The 15,582-nt window shown below is 55.4% G+C and overlaps 2 protein-coding genes across 4 annotated transcripts in view; one reads left to right on the top strand and one right to left on the bottom strand.

Moving 5' to 3' along the window:
• DNAH17 (dynein axonemal heavy chain 17) overlaps positions 1–15,582 on the bottom strand; it is a 110,443-nt gene that overhangs the window by 31,868 nt on the left and 62,993 nt on the right. For both annotated transcript variants that reach the window (XM_067715435.1, XM_067715434.1), the window contains 10 exons: positions 15,362–15,527; positions 12,833–12,935; positions 11,984–12,131; positions 11,520–11,611; positions 10,265–10,426; positions 9,649–9,813; positions 9,357–9,548; positions 3,797–4,063; positions 2,927–3,088; positions 557–790 (listed from right to left, as the gene is read on the bottom strand). In XM_067715435.1, coding sequence (XP_067571536.1) covers positions 557–790; positions 2,927–3,088; positions 3,797–4,063; positions 9,357–9,548; positions 9,649–9,813; positions 10,265–10,426; positions 11,520–11,611; positions 11,984–12,131; positions 12,833–12,935; positions 15,362–15,527 — 1,691 coding nt within the window. The remainder of the gene's footprint in view (positions 1–556; positions 791–2,926; positions 3,089–3,796; positions 4,064–9,356; positions 9,549–9,648; positions 9,814–10,264; positions 10,427–11,519; positions 11,612–11,983; positions 12,132–12,832; positions 12,936–15,361; positions 15,528–15,582) is intronic.
• PGS1 (phosphatidylglycerophosphate synthase 1) overlaps positions 1–15,582 on the top strand; it is a 108,627-nt gene that overhangs the window by 69,876 nt on the left and 23,169 nt on the right. The window lies entirely within an intron of this gene.

Here is a 15,582-nt window from a genome sequence, read left to right as displayed (position 1 = left end):
AGGGAGGGAGTAGGCTGCTTCGTGGCTCCGGCAAGCTCTGTCCAAGGAATGGACAGCCGCAGCACCGGGTTCCCCTCTCCGCCCCCACGGGGTGGCCTTGGCTCTGTGCAGCAGCCTGTGTCAGGGGCCACCCTCCACCTGTGCTTCTGCAGCTCCAAGGCCTGCGGCAGCCGTTTACCAGGCTCCCGCGGAGACGCCAACGGTGGGCAGTAAAGAGGGAGCCGGGGCTACACCACAGAGGATATTTAAAACCAGGCAGAAAACTTAAAAATTAACACGGTGTGAAAGTACGGCAGATGCGCTTCCATCTGGGCACCACAGTGTGAACGGGGCTCCGGGATGGACCCGCCTCCACGGGCTGCACTTGCCTGCATGAGCAAACCCCCCCAGACGCGGGACCCCCGGGAAGCACCCGACGTAACATCAGCACCCGGAAGGCGTTTGGGATCCACCGTCTAGGTTAAAACCCGTATACTTGCTGTGGTTTGCCCTTACTTTGTGTCACATGCCTGGGGGAAGGTTCTGGAAGCACATCCCGAGGCCCCAGCTCTCCTACCTGAGAGGCTGTGCTCTGCAGCTTCATCAGCCCGTTCTCCAGCCTCTCGATTTTGGCGACCAGCTCCATCCTCTTCTTGGCCAGTAGGTTCTGGTACAGTTTGATCTGCTCCAGGAAGGTTTTGGGCGTGGTATAGTTGTAGCGCCTCTCGGTGGCGAGGTACACCTTGGACATCTCTTTGACGGTCGTGTGCACGTAGGACATGAAGAGGCTGATGGAGGCCTTAACTTCCGGCTACAAAGACAAGACAGAACCATTCATTCCCCGGTGCCCTGATGGAAGAGGAGGCTGCTGGCCACCGTGGACCACAAGGTGGGTTCCCTTCCTCGCCGAGGACCCTGGATGAGTGGTACCCCCTCTGTCAACCTTGGTGGTTCAGCTGTCAAATGAGGCTCAAGACAGCAAGGTCTGCAGGGCTCTCACGGGCGACGGTGGTATTGCACCGCCAAGGGGCCCGGTCAGAGCCAAGGTTATCACTATTCTCTCTCTGACTCACACACTTGCATATACAACATGCTTGATTAACCAGGTAATTTCTGCAAGCATTTATCGGACATTTCCTGTTCCAGGCCCTGGGGTTTTAGTAACTCCTTTCCCAGCCCTTTCTGGCCCGCGTCCACGCCAGGGTCACGGCCCCACCACCTGGGCCTGCCCCACCTGCCCGAAGACAGGCACTAGGAGCTTTGCCCCAGGAATTAATTGTTCAAGGGACATTAACTGTAATTCAGGTTAATTTGGGAATGTGTTCATCCAACACACGCTTCTTCGGCATCTACTCTGCAGCCCTCGCTGGTGCCAGCAGTGGGGCCATTCGCCGGTCCCAGGAGGCCCCCGCCCCTACAGGCACTCGGGGTGTGGAGGACACATGACGGCGGCATTTCTGGGAAAGGCTCAGCCTGCAACTGAACGCTCTGACAGTGATAAGCGGGGGGCTTTACCCATCTTTAAAAACTAGGGAAGAGGTTAATTTCAGGCTTATTTTATTCCACTTAATAACTGAATACGCGATCAAAATAAATCAGACACGATAACCACGTGGGATTTATTCTGGGCCTGCGCATCACTTGCATCAGCTGGGTCACAGGCTAATGCCCATTTCTAGGCCGGCAATGAGCACAAACGGTGAATGCGGGCACCGTCTTTCAATAAAAGAAAGACACTGTAGGGACTTCCTTGGTGGACCAGTGGTAAAGAATCCGCCTTCCAATGCAGGGGACGTGGGTTCGATCCCCGGTCAGGAAACTAGGATCCCACATGCCACGGGGCAACTAAGCCCACAGGCAACGACTGAGCTCGTGTGCCTCAACTAGCGAACCTGCATGCCGCAAACTACAGAGCCCATGCGCTCTGGAACCCGTGGGCCACAACTAGAGAGAGAAAACCCGCATGCCACAACTAGAGAGAAGCCCGTGCACCACACTGAAGAGAAGCCTGTGGGCCACAAAGAAGATCCTGCGTGCTGCAACTAACACACGGCCCAGACAAAAAATAAATAAATAAATAAATAAATAAATAAATAAATAAAATGTTAAAAAAAAGAGCCTTTAAAAAGAAATGAAAGATGCTGTAAAGAAAAAGAAAAAAAAAAAAGAGGAAAAAAAAAAAAGAAGGCTTACATCACCCTGTCTTACTTGTCATGCCCTATAAAAGGCAGGTCAGGGCTTCCCTGGTGGCGCAGTGGTTGAGAGTCCTCCTGCCGATGCAGGGGACACAGGTTCGTGCCCCGGTGCGGGAAGATCCCACATGCCGCGGAGCGGCTGGGCCCGTGAGCCCAGGCCGCTGAGCCTGTGCGTCTGGAGCCTATGTTCCGCAACGGGAGAGGCCACAACAGTGAGAGGCCCGCATACCGCCCCCCCCCAAAAAAAAGGTAGGTCAAAGGTGAGGCAGCAGCCCTGGGCAGAGCCCTGGGGGCAGAGCCATGTTGGAGCCCAAGGCAAGAGGAAAAAGTGTGCGCCCGCATACACTTATCAAAGTAAATACGGGCTCTGCAGTCGGCTCCAATCAGGGACTATGTTCAAAGCCCGAGCTGCTCAATCTGTTCGCACGTAGGATCCCCCGGAACCAGCCCTGTGGGCCCGTGGCCGCGTGAGGCCCGGAACCCCCAGCTGATTGAAACGACCATTTCCCTGGCACAGTAAGTCGGGGCCAGAAAACCAACAAATGGCAGCCTGTCTTTGTTTACGGTTTTGACACTTTTGAGCATTTCAGCATTAATGTTGATTTTTAAAATACTGCATTAAAACATCACTGATCTTGATTAAGTTTTTGGTGCCCCCTTAAGTTTTGCACCCAAGGCGAGTGCCTCAGCTGCCTCACCCTATCCCGGTCCGACGGGAACCCTCCCTCCCGGCTCTGTGCCCCGTGACTCACCTGAATCCCCTCGGTGTCCTCAAGGAAGTGAGTGCTGACGGACACCAGGGCGTCCTCTGGCCACTCATGGAACCAGTCGATGGCTGTGCAGTTGACCACGGCAGGGAATTTTCTTGCTCGTACACGCAGGACGGAGCCCACGGGGGAGAAACACAGGATTACCTAGAAGTGGACACAGTTGCTGCTGGTTGGGGGACGGCGGTGCTGGGGCCAAATCGCGCTGCTTTTGCCCCTTTAGAAGGAAAAGCTCTCTGCGTGGTGTCCGTCTCCAAGTGCGGGGGTGGGGAGAACACGCCCAGGTCTGGGCTGGCAGTGTGGCCATCGCATCACGATGTGAGGGTGAAGGGGAGCCCCGAGCCCTCCTGGGGTGGCCCCACAAAGGGGAAAGGAGGGCTGGGTGCAGGAGGGAGTAGGGTGTGGGCAACCACACTGGGTAGGTGAGGTCCCAGAACAGGGAGGGCTATGGTCTTTTAGCAGGTCTGGTCCTTGGGGGCCGGGAGGAACGAAAGCAGGGCCACCTGGCCAGGGGCAGCTGTCCTACTGGTCACGGACGAGGAGGGAGAGAAGGACCCAAAGTGCTCTCGGTCTAACTTGGGTAGCTCAGCCAGCTTCCCCAAGGGGGAATGTTGAAGGTCAAGGTGAACTAATCTATTTAAACGTGCTCTATTGCGGGGGGGGGGGCGCATATAGAAATCACTTCTTTCGGCCACAAGGCACTTCTAACAGCCCACCTCCATCAGGCAGCCCACCATACTCTCCTAACAGTTTTCCATTTCCTGTGCGGGAACAGCCCCTAACTCCTCCCCGAGTGAAGAACCAGCCCTTAGAAGGTCCCCGGGACCCCCCGCCCCCAAGCCCGGGACCCCCTACCTTCAGGTGCCTGCGCACTTTCTCAATGAAGAATTTCCAGCACGCCTCCCGGGTGTCCGTCAGGCCCAGGGACTTCACTTGCGGCCGCATGGAGGAGATGATGTTCTCCACCTCGTCGTCCATAAACAGCCCCGGGATCTCCCCCGAGGCCAGCAGGTCATTGATCAGCACCAGAAACTGCTCCTCGGCCACCTGGGAGTCCGTCATCAGGAACACCGAGGGAACGTTCTTCACGGCCGACTTGATGTACTGGGCGCTGAGGTCGAGCTGGACCCGAGGAGGACACCCTCAGAGGTCTTGCCAAGAAGATGCTCGTGTAGAAGCATCTTCCACCACCACCCAGACGGGGGCACCCGGAGATCAGCTCCGTAAGAAATGGGCAGGGTCTGTAGATGGAGACCCAGGGCCTTCCGTGGAGGACACCCAGGCTTGTGGCGGCTCTACTCGCCACAGCTCCAAAGTGGAAACAACCCAGGCGTCCCTCGACGGATGGATGGATAAACACGATGGGGTCCATTCACACAGTGGGATATTATTCTGCCTTAAGAAGGAAGGAAATTCTGACCATGCTACAACACAGAGGAACCTAGAAGACATTATGCTGAGTGACGTCGGCCAGTCACAAAAGGACCAATAGGATTTGTCCTCACATGAGTAGGATTCCACTCATACGAGGTCCCCGGCAGAGTCGGATTCATGGAGACAGAAAGTAGGACGCTGGGTGCCAGGGGCTGTGGGGAGCGGGCAGGGGGAGTTAGTGTTTCATGGGGACAGAGTTTCTGTTGGGGAAGATGAGAAAGTTCTGGAGATGGACGGTGGGGTGGTGGCACCACTATGTGAACGTATTAATGCCATTGAATGGTGTGGTTAAAATGGTAAATTCTGCGTTGTGTATGCTTTACCGTATAAAAAGGAATAAAAAGCTTAAATGAAGACCCTGGAAGAGGCCCCGAATGAATACACCACGGGCTGGGAGGGGGAGGCTGGAAAGTATTGCCTCTGCTCATCGTAACTCCTATCACATTACTGGTAGGTTTTAAAGAAATAATTGACAAAACAATTGCATGGTAATTCTGGATGAATAAATGAAGGAGAATAGTAAAAAAAAAAAAAAAAAAAAAAGCATGTTACAGAGCAGTATGAATAGCTTGCTATGTTTGAAAAGTGCCAACTTACACGTATAACTTGTAAATATATATTAAAACGTCAGTGTCATCCAAGTATGAATGTGAATTTTCAGGGGTTTGGTGATTTGCTTTTCTTTACTGTCTAATTTTTAAATAAGACCTGAGAGCTTCTGTAATTATTTTAAAGGCTTTAAAATGTCCATTGTAGGCATCCCGAGTAGCTCTCTTCTGCCCTTTGGAAGCAGCACACCTCCCTGACATCTGTTCAGAGAGAAACATCACCAGGGTCCCTCAGCTGGAGCTGACAGGGGTATAACTGGGGTCACAAGGCAAGCTCCAAATTCCAGGGTTTTTGGACAAGCTTAAAAAACAAATCAAAGGGAAGCCCTGAGCCTGGGAGAGCAGAGGCCTCAGGTGGGATATGAGCCCCGGTCACGCCCTCGGGTGTGGCCTCCAAGGCAGGTCCTACTTGGAGAGGCGGCGGGGGGCCTTGGTGTTGAGACACATCACTCTTCCCATTTCACAGTCCATCATGGATGTGGGCTGGGAGCCGACAACGCCGGAATCAGCCGTAGGTACCTAAACGCGGGAGCTTCATTGCGCGTGAGCCCGGCGGTCGTCCTGGGGGAGGCGAGTGTGGCGACTGCACAACAGAGGGCAACTCCTGGCTGGTGCGGGCTCAACCTGCACCGCTGTCATGCTGACCCCTGAGTGTTCCTCCCTCCTGTGGTTTGGGAATGAACGAATTTGGGAGGGGCCTCGAAGTTCCACCAAGTTCAGCTTTTGAATCCCGTTCGACTGGCTGAGGCAAGGGATCTGCTTGGAGCGAGGGAAGCTAGTTGCTGCAGGGACCCAGGTCAGAGCGGAATGTTCTGGAAAGACCGATGGTCCCTAAAGGCCGAGGGCCGGCGTGGTGGCCCCAGGCCTACAGCACCTCTCTTCCCCCATCCCGCTTGCTCGTCTCCGGGAGAATCGGGGTTTGCCGCGCCCTCTGGCCGCTTCCCTTTCTCTGGCTCCCGCTTCCAGGCTCTCTCCTGGGGCCCCCAGGGGAACCTGCTCCGGCCGAGACCTCAGGGCCTCTCCTCGGCCCCAGCCCACTGTCCTGCCTGGAGCCTCTGAGGCCTCGACTGTCGTGAAGCTCGGCCCTCTCTGGCCTTCCTGCCGTGGCGCTTGCTCTGTCCCTGCTGACCGCTGCTCTGGCCCGTGGTCCTCGTCCTGCCTGCCCCGGGATCCCGTCCCCCTCAGCCTCTGCACCTCTCTGGCATGGACTCCGCCACCCCCACGCGCTCAGGCTGAGGGGCCGAGATCTCCACCTGCCGCCCTCTCCTGCACGTCCCAGCCCCACAGGTCCCAGTGCGCCTTGGCCATCTCCTGCCGAGTGTCCCCTCAGTTCCCCCGACGCCCACGCACACGAGGCTGCACACTATCTTGGTTTCTTCTGGCACTGGAGTCTTGGCCGTCCTCGCCACCCCTCCCAGTCCCCCTCTGTCCTCAGTTCCTGTCTGCTTGAGGGAGACTTCGTGTCAGTAATTGCTCCAGCTGCCAACGTCATGGTCAGCCCCACAAGCTCAGCTCCGAGGGTCCCCTCCTCACTCACCATCGAGGAGGAGGGAGCGGGTCCGGACAGCGGCATCTGAGGATGTTAAAGACCACCTGCGTCTGGGTGCATCTTGGGACTGGCGGTAACAGAGCAGGGCGCACACTCCCCTCTCTGGCCGGGGCACACTTCCGGGGCCCCTCGCGGCCGTCGTCATTGCCGGCAGAGACGAAGGAACAAGGAGCCCAGGTTGGGGGTGAGTCTCAGGGAAGAGGGTCGAAGAGGTGTGGCCAGGGGCGCTCTCCTCCTTCTGCCTTGCCGGCTGCAGGAAGGCAAGCGCTCGCCCCGCCTGCCCCTCTCCGGTCAACATTTGCTGAAGGTCGAGGGGGCCGCCCGAGCTGCTGGGACGTGGGCCTGGCCCCTCACTCAGCTTAAAGCATTTCTCCAGAGGGTCTGGTCCAGCTCTCTGGGCTACCACTCGGGCCTCGGGGAGAGGGCTCACAGAAGTCAAAAGCACGCCGCTGCCTGGCCTGGGGACTGCAGCAACTAGCTTCCCTCGCTCCAAGCAGATCCCTTGCCTCAGCCAGTCGAACTGGATTCAAAAGCTGAACTTGGTGGAGCTGAACCCAGGGGGGTGGGGCCTGGGGACCCAGCAGGTGGGAGTCCAGCTAAGGTCCCACTCCTCCCGTCAGTGCAGGGCACTCGCCCACGACGAGGGTCTCGCTCCATCTTTCCCTCCTCCCTTCCTGTTGCATTGTCTGGTTCCAGCCTTTGTGGGGTCACCGGGGCTCCTGTGGTACCCCTCTACCCGTCACCCCTGAGCGATCTCTGCTGTCTTCAAGCCATCCTCCACTCTGTCCCAGAACACCACCAGATCTTGCCCCTCCTCTGCACACATGACCTTGACAGTATCTTGTTTTCTTGGGACCAAGTCCAGGGTTTTCCATGAGGCACTCGATGGCCCTTGGGTTTGGATCCTGACCCTTTTCCCGCCGCGTCTCCAAACTCCAGTGGGTGCCCGTGGCTTATGGTACGACTTTATAATAATGTTACATCATCATGAACGCATCTGTTACGCTAATAACATACACATTGTTAACTTCTTACTGTGACGCTCTCATTAGAACAATAATAATGCATCTTATAACTGTTCAGGAGTCTGCTTCCCCTAATATGACGCAAGGTCCAATGCAAGGTCCTATAGCCCTGTTTACGGCTGCCCTTACTTCCGAATCCACAGAAGCTACTTAATAAATAATATAATAATATATATTATAATATATATATTATATATATATTATATATTTTATATAATATATATATTTTATATAAAATATATATTTAATATTATATATATATTTATAATATAAATATATATTTATATAATATTATATTATATAAATATAATATATATTATATATATATAATATTATATTTATATAAATATGTATATTATATAATATAAAAATATAATAATAAACACTTAACAAATGATAACCAATGAGGAGTACAGACCCAGTTCGTCGCGGGCGCAGGAGCAATGAATTGTGACGAAACAGATCACAGAGCTGCTGTAGCCAATGCCAGGGGATAAAACAACATCTGCCACAGGTGGCCCCAAGGTGAGGCCAACAAAATCCTCACAAGCACAGGGCAAAGAGTATGATGCAATCAGGAAAATAAAGCAGTACAATTAAGCTAACAGACTAGAGACTTTTCCAGTGGAGACAACTCAGTACAACCGCGCAGCTCCAGAGGCGAGGATTCTAACCACCCCGAGCGCACGCGGGGAGTCGGTGCAAACCCACTCGCGCGGCTTAGCTGAGCACCGCTAAGACCCACGACACGCCGGCTCAGTTCAGGAGGTGGTGTCTGGCAGAACCTACATTAGGGAGACCTCTCCCTTAAGGCTGGGATTTTAAAAACACAGCCAGCTGGCTGGTCCTTTGATAGGAAGCGTAGAACGCACCGGGGGCAATGACACCAGCGGGCTAGTCCTCTGATAGGAAGTGTAGAACGCACCGGGGGCAATGCCAAGCTGGAGGCCGCTGACCCTGGCACAGCCTGCTCAGCATCGTCGCGAGAGCAGGGCTGAGAACTAGCTCACCGTCCCCATCGTCCTTCCTGGGGCCTCTGCCCGCAGACCACCCCCGTCCTGCTGAGGTCCCAGGGTGCCAGGCTCCGGCAGGGGTCCAGGCCACCCCCCTAAGGCCACCTGGCCAGCAACTGCCTCGGAGCCGTGAGCGGAGGGGAGGGTCCCCTGGGTCTGGCACTGTCCTGGCCCACAGAGGCAGCCTCGACACCAAGGCAAAGAGGGACGAGCCGTGTGACGCGGTCCAGTCAATTTCAGCTCTAATCCGAGACACAACGATGGTAAGCTCTAGACTGATCGTGTTTGACTAGCACACAGGTCCCCGAGAGAGCAAATTTTCGGGAAAAAGGAATCAATAAAAAGCCTCGGCGGCACGTCTTGGGGATGGGAGACCTGAATCAAGCTTATATTTATTTGATTAATTAAAAAAAGCAGGCCCCCAGAACCCTGAGGATGTAGTTAGACAGCTAGTGAGTACCGGTTCTCAATTATTTAATCTGGAAAACTGGGAAAGATGCGGCACGGTTGGATGACCAGAGACGAGAACCAAATCTCTTTGCCGCTATTATCTGGGGTGACTCTCTACTGGCTCTAATCTACCGGAAACCCACACTTCCTTTTACCTTCGTCACATGGCCGTGGGCACCGGCCGAATGTGTCCCTGGCCTTTACCGTCTAAGATAATCACCCTGCTGGTGACCTTCCCACTCTCTGCGCTGGATGCTTCGTCTGGGGAACGGGAGTGGGGAGACTCTTCTCCGCTCCCCCTCCCGAAGGGCGGCTTACTGAGAGGCGACATCTCACCTTGAGGTCTGGGATCCCGTAGCCCTTCTTGAGGGTGATCTGGAACACGTCCAGCGCGCTGATGTACGCGGCCAGGCGGGAGAGGCTCTGCTTGCCGCTGCCGCCCACCCCGACCAGCAGGGCGTTGCCCCGTGGGGACTCCAGGATACGGCTGATCCTGCAGATGTGGGCCACCGCGTCCTCAAACAGCACCTGAAGAGACCGGGCCAGAGAGACCCCGGGCGTCTCACCGCGCAGACACGCCTCCCTCGTCCCTCCCCAGCCCGCTGCTGCCTGCTCGAGCCCCGCTCACCAGGTTCATGACCGCGTTGATCTCGTTGTAACTGTCCAGAGCTTCCACCAGGAGCTTGCTCAGGGGAGCCACGTCAGTCACCGGCAGGTACTTGGGATCGCCGATCCCGTGAGCAAAGTGGCAGTAGATATTGGGTTTGGCGAATAAGAGCTCGTCAGCAAGATCCTAGACGTCAGAGACAAGATGCTTCTGTTGTCGCTGCCTCGGGCACACAGATCACGAACAGCAGCCCGAGCACCTTGCCCGGCGGCCTCAGAATATCAGGCCACGTCTGCAGGGGCCCCTGCAAACCACTGGGCAAAATCCCCTGGCCCCTGCCACATCGGGAATGAACGGAGAGTCCAGAAAAATGACTCTACCACGAAAACCCCGGACACATCAGCGGAGCACATCGACCCCAGCAGAGCTGTCTGTGCCCAGCGGCTAGAGGGAGGTCTTCACTCCTCCTCGCTCGGGCCACACCCACGTGGCAGAGTCACCTCGTGGGACCCAACGTGGTCCTTCCCATCCCCAGCCCAGGGCCCTTGCAGGGGGGCGGGGATTGTCACGGGGTCCCGACACCCTGCCCCTCGGAGCCTCCCTGGGCTTGGCAGGGGGATGTGGCGGCCTGACGTACGTCGAAGAACTTCTTGGTGGAAGCGATGGTGACTCTGCGCAGCGCCTCCTGGTCCTTCTCATCCACCATCTTGTCGCCGTACACACGTTCGGCTTCGTGCAGCCAGAGGCGGACGAGGTCCAGTGGGATTTTCAGGGTCTCTGCGGTGGAGAACAGGAGCCCCTGCCCCAGACGCGGGGCGGTCGGCCTCCTTAGCCGTGTCCGGGAGGCAAGCCGAGCGCCGCGTGTGGATCAAACGAGAAAGTGGCCGCTTCCCCAGGGGATGACCCTTTAGGCTGTGGTACAGCGGCCACCAGAGGTCCAGGAAGCCACGGACTGCCAAGGCCGCGCAAGTCCTGGAGGCTGGAGGGTGTGTCTGTGGCCTGAGAGACGTGGGGGGATTCTCCTCATGAGACAGGGTTAAGGGCTGCCCCCTCTAAGGGGGTGGACAGTGGAGAAAGGGACAAGGGGGCTGATCAGGCCATGGAGTGGCCGGCGAGCTTGGGCCGTGCAGCGAGCCTGGCAGGCCCAGGCCTGGCTTGGCCGTTCACTAACCAAGGGACCTGGCAAGTTCAACAGGTGCTTTTCTTCCAGGCCCTTGTTCTGGGCTCTGGGAACACAGTGATGATGGGACTGACCCTGCCTTCATGGAGTTTGCCTTCTAGTGGGGAGATGTAACCAGACAAAATCACAAGGTAATTACACATTGTGACGTGTGCTATGAATGACATAAACAGGGACAGTGAGACAGTGTGTGGGGATGAGGAGGGGCCTCTTGAGGGCACGACATTTGAGCTGACACTCGAAGTGGAGGGAGCCTTAGACTTCCCACCTGTAAAATGGGGATATACGAGCATTACATGTTGTTTGGAGGAGAAAATGGGGATATAAGTGGCCAAACCCATTGGCTAGCTCAGTCAATACGTAAGAGGAAACATCATCACCACCATCAAGACTACAACCATCACCACCACCATCACCATCGTCATCACCATCATCACCATCACTACCATTATCGTCATCACCATCATTATTGCCATCATCACTATCACCATTATTATCACCATGGTCACCATCATCACCATCATTATTATCACCATGGTCACCATCATCACATCATTATCACTATCACCACGGTCACCATCATCATCAACATCATCACTGTAATCAGTCCATAGATCACTTTGCTTTCTCTCCTGAGAGCAGCAGAGGAGGAGAGCATCTGTGGGTCAGGCCTTGGCCATAACGTGACATGACACAGCGCTAAAAGCAGTACCTGGAAAATATTGGAGAGGTCCCTGAGGTTGAAGACATAATGAAACTTAACGGCTGTGGGAAGAAACGTTGATGTCACTTTCTGGTGCAGGGCTGTTACAGGAAAAAGACACATCGATTCTTGCACACTCTTAATGGCCTCGGGAAGTGCAAAGCTTAAGCTACCGTTTCTGAAGCAAATGGACTATGCGATGGTGACAATTTAAGTAAGAACTCTACAGAGCTGAGGAGGGAGGAAGTTCGCTACGCTACTGACGTGTAAATTGTTTCTGTGTACTGAATTTCCTATCCTCTGCCTCCCCCTCAAGAAACTGGATTTCACAATACCTCAACAGCATCGTTAAAAAAAATATTGACTTGGAAGTCTAAACAAAATATTTACCAGGGGCAAGTATGAAGCCTCCGTCAGCCCCAGAAAGCAGCGAGTCTCGCCGACGGGAGAGGGGGCGAGGCAGGTCAGCTTACCCAGGGCGGAGGCCACCAGGTGGTTGCTCATCTTCTGGACTACCATGGGGACCGACTGATAGGCCAGGTGCTGGGCCAGGATGGTGCTGTAGATGCTCATGAGGGCCTCCTGGCCCGGGAAGCTCACGGCAAACACACAGAAGTGGCGCTGCCCGGAACAACCAGAGACCCTCGTCAGGCTGCGCGTAGGGACCAGCTTGGGGCGGGGCCCCCTTCCTGGGGAGCAGACTCTGTCCTCATCGCCTAATGTCTCGTGGGCATGGTCAGAATGGACAGGTTCTCTCCTCATGCCATGTGTGTGGTAAAGCCCCCTTAAATACTGATTACATCTCAAACAGCCAAATTCGTGTCATGCTCTCCAGAAAAAACTTGGAGGAGGCCAAAGAGTGCCTCAGAGCGCAGCCTGGATTTAAATTCCAGGTCTCCATCTGCTTCGGTCATTCAGAGGTGAGGTCCTGCCTGGGTGGCATTGCAGATAGAGTACAGGATTTCCTGTTAAATCTGAATTTCACATAGGAAATTTTTTTTTTTTAGTACAAATATGTCTCAAACATCATATGGGGCATGCTTTTCTGTTTATCTGAAATTCAGATTTGAGCAGGCATCTGTATTTTTATTTGCTAAGTCTGGCAGCCCTATGGGCTCACAGGGAGAGCTGACTAGCCTCTCAACACCCCCCTCCTTCCCCCACCCACTGGGAATGTCCTGACATCTTCTGAAAGGCTGGGGCGTTCTCCAGGGAATGCCAGCCCACAGCCCCACGATCCCAAATCAATGCTTTCCTTCTCATTTGCCAAAGCGAGCCTTGGGCTCCTGCAGCTGACCGAGATGAGTCCAGGCTCTGCCTACCTGAAGCCTGGGGTCGATGGTGAAGGATCCAGCAGTGGGGTTCATGCACGCCACGTACTGGCAGTTATGGACGTCCTTCAGTGTCAGCTTCTGTCGGTCATACCTGCGCGGGCAAGGCCAGCATAATGTCCTGCTGCCGGAGCCACCCCCCGGCTCCCCACCCACCCCAGTACTGCCCTGCATATGGTTAAAAAAAAAAAAACACCTCAAAATAACAATTACATGTGAAATGGCCAATTGTACTTCATGCTCTTAAGAGAAATTTTGAAACAGGAGGCAACAGAGTGGCTCCGTGTTCAGGTCTGGGTTTATGTTCCAGCTCCTCCATTCAGTGGCCTTGTGACTCTGGGGAGGCTGGCTAACCCCGCCGTGCCTCAGTGTTCTTGTCTGTGCAATGGGTCATGATGAGGACGAATGGAGCTAATGCATGAAAATAAACTCAGAAGGGCCCCTGAAATAGAGCGAGGGTTCCACAGATGTTTACCACCCCCCCCCCATTATCACTCTAATTATCCAGGATGATGATGGTGACGACGATCAAGTAAGCTGAGGAGCTTCCTCGGTGCCAGGGCACTGCTAACACTTCCAGGGGCTCAGACGAGGTCAAAGGCTATAAAGAGCTTGTGCGTCTTTCACGTGCCTTTTACCTTTTGGCTTTTCCCCCCATTGTTTTTTGTTTTCTGTTGGGAGTTGGCGCCGGCCCTTGTCCATTTGTGGGGATTCCTTGTATGCCCCATGTGTTAATCCACTGCCAGTGTCAGGCACTGCAAGTAATTTCTCCCGTTAATCCCATACTGTGCTGGGCCATGGTGTCTCTGGGTGAACAGCGTTACTCAGTTTTCAGGGAGGTCAAAGTCACCATTCTTCGGCCTCCTGGCCTATGCTTTTGAAACCTAGGTCTGAGAAGTCCTTCGCACTCCCCACCTTTCCCCGGGTCACACTTTCTTCCACCAACGTGGCAGTTTCTCCTTTGGCTTGTGGGTCTGCCCTCCACGCGGGGCCCGCCTGATCCGTGTGGGAGGGGGTGGTCTGTGTTGCCGTCTCTTCTGCCCTTGCTGACAGAGCCTCTGAACGGTCCAGCCTTCCCTGTTGCTTGTGGGGCCCCTTTATCTGAAATTCTAGAGGGATCTTCCAAATCTGCCTATGCCTCCCCCTCCTAGAGAGATGCTTCAGGACAAACTCAAGGGCAGCTGTGGACCCAGGGCTGAAGTTTCACAGCCCTTAGGGCCCTCTTAAAGAAGAGCGCAACACATCTTAGTTCTGTCAATTTTGCAAGGATGCACGACCTGGTGAGCCCATTTCGAGAGCATGCAACCAGGGCCCGGGAGAGTGAGGGGCCACCCCTGGGTCCCCCAGCAGATCCTCCCGAGGGGGTGCGGGCAGCCCTCACGTATCCCTCCTGCTTTGTCCTCGGCGTCCTGCCCTGTCCCTCCCCAGACCTGTCCTGGGCCCTGGCCGTCCCACACCACTTTCACGTCCTCACAGATGTCGAGCTCTCGCAGGGCTGCACTTCAAGTGTGCCCCGCCCCGGCCCAGCTCTGTCACCTCCCCAGGGAGCCATCCCTAACACCCTGTTCCCACATCACAGCCCACAGCCCCCATGGCTTCACTGCTGTCCTTGCTGGGTTCCTACAGCCCGTGAGCCCTGGAGTCGGTGTCATGTCACGGGGAAAGGCCAGCCATGGAGTCAGACACGTGGGCTCGACCTCCAGCTGTGCCTTTCATCAGGGCTGTGACCGCCAGCAGGCCACTTATCCGCTCTATGCCCTATTTCTCGGCAGTAAGGGGCAGACTCCACGCATCCCCTCACTGACCCCTGATGAGATTTCTCGGGTTCCTCTGGTCTCAAAACCCCCAGGTTTGGCTTGGGCCACTTGCCAGGTCATCGTGGCACACTTCTTTCAAGTGATACTTGTTTTAACCACACTGAATGTTCTGACCTTTCCAGACTGCAAATGTAAACATGCCACCCTCGGCTTTCCGTTGCCCTTGGGAGAAAGTGTTCTCTGTCCAGTGGTCCATGAGTCCTGGGGTCTGGCCGCCCCTGCCCCGGGCAACCTCTCCCTCTGGCTCTCATGCTCCAGCCACGCTGGGCTCCTATGGCCCCCTCCAGGGGCCACACTCCCTCTGCCCATGGCATCTACTGTGCCCGAGATGCTCTCCCTCCAAAGTACTGACACTAAGGCCAGTAATGGAGCTCCCAGCTGCCTCCTCCCGCCCTGGGTCTCTGACCCAGCCGCTGGGGCCCTCTGTGACTGCTCCCTTCACCCTGGAACTGCACCCCTCTGTCTTCTCTGCCATATGGACACTTCAATTAGAGGGTCCCCTGTCTGTCCCTGCTCCATGGAACTGCAGGCCCCAGCCGCCAGCCCGGGGCCTGGCAGATGCCCAGGACGTATTTGCGGAATGTATGAGAGGAGGAGACCTTGATCCCCCACCTCTCCCCAGAACTGTGACCCCATCAGCGTGGTCCTGTGTCCCAGCCCTGCATCCTCCCTGTGGCAACCCCCCCGCCCCGCCCCCACTCACCAGTGCCTGTGGTCCATGTGCTGCCGGAGGAGGGTGTGCGGGGCCACCGTCCCGTACTTGTCCACCTCGGGCATGTTCATGTCGTCGATGAAGTAGATCAGCTTCTTGGTGCCTGGTGGCCCGTAATTCCGCCCTGATTTCTTCTCCAGCGGCTTTTCGAGAACACCTAGAGAAGGGAATGGGGTGACTACCACGGTGCCTGGTAGATCTCAGAGGCGGTG

Source organism: Pseudorca crassidens, chromosome 19 (assembly GCF_039906515.1).
Source record: "Pseudorca crassidens isolate mPseCra1 chromosome 19, mPseCra1.hap1, whole genome shotgun sequence".
Classification (NCBI taxonomy): Eukaryota; Metazoa; Chordata; class Mammalia; order Artiodactyla; family Delphinidae; genus Pseudorca; species Pseudorca crassidens.
This window is presented reverse-complemented; position numbering and strand designations above follow the sequence as displayed.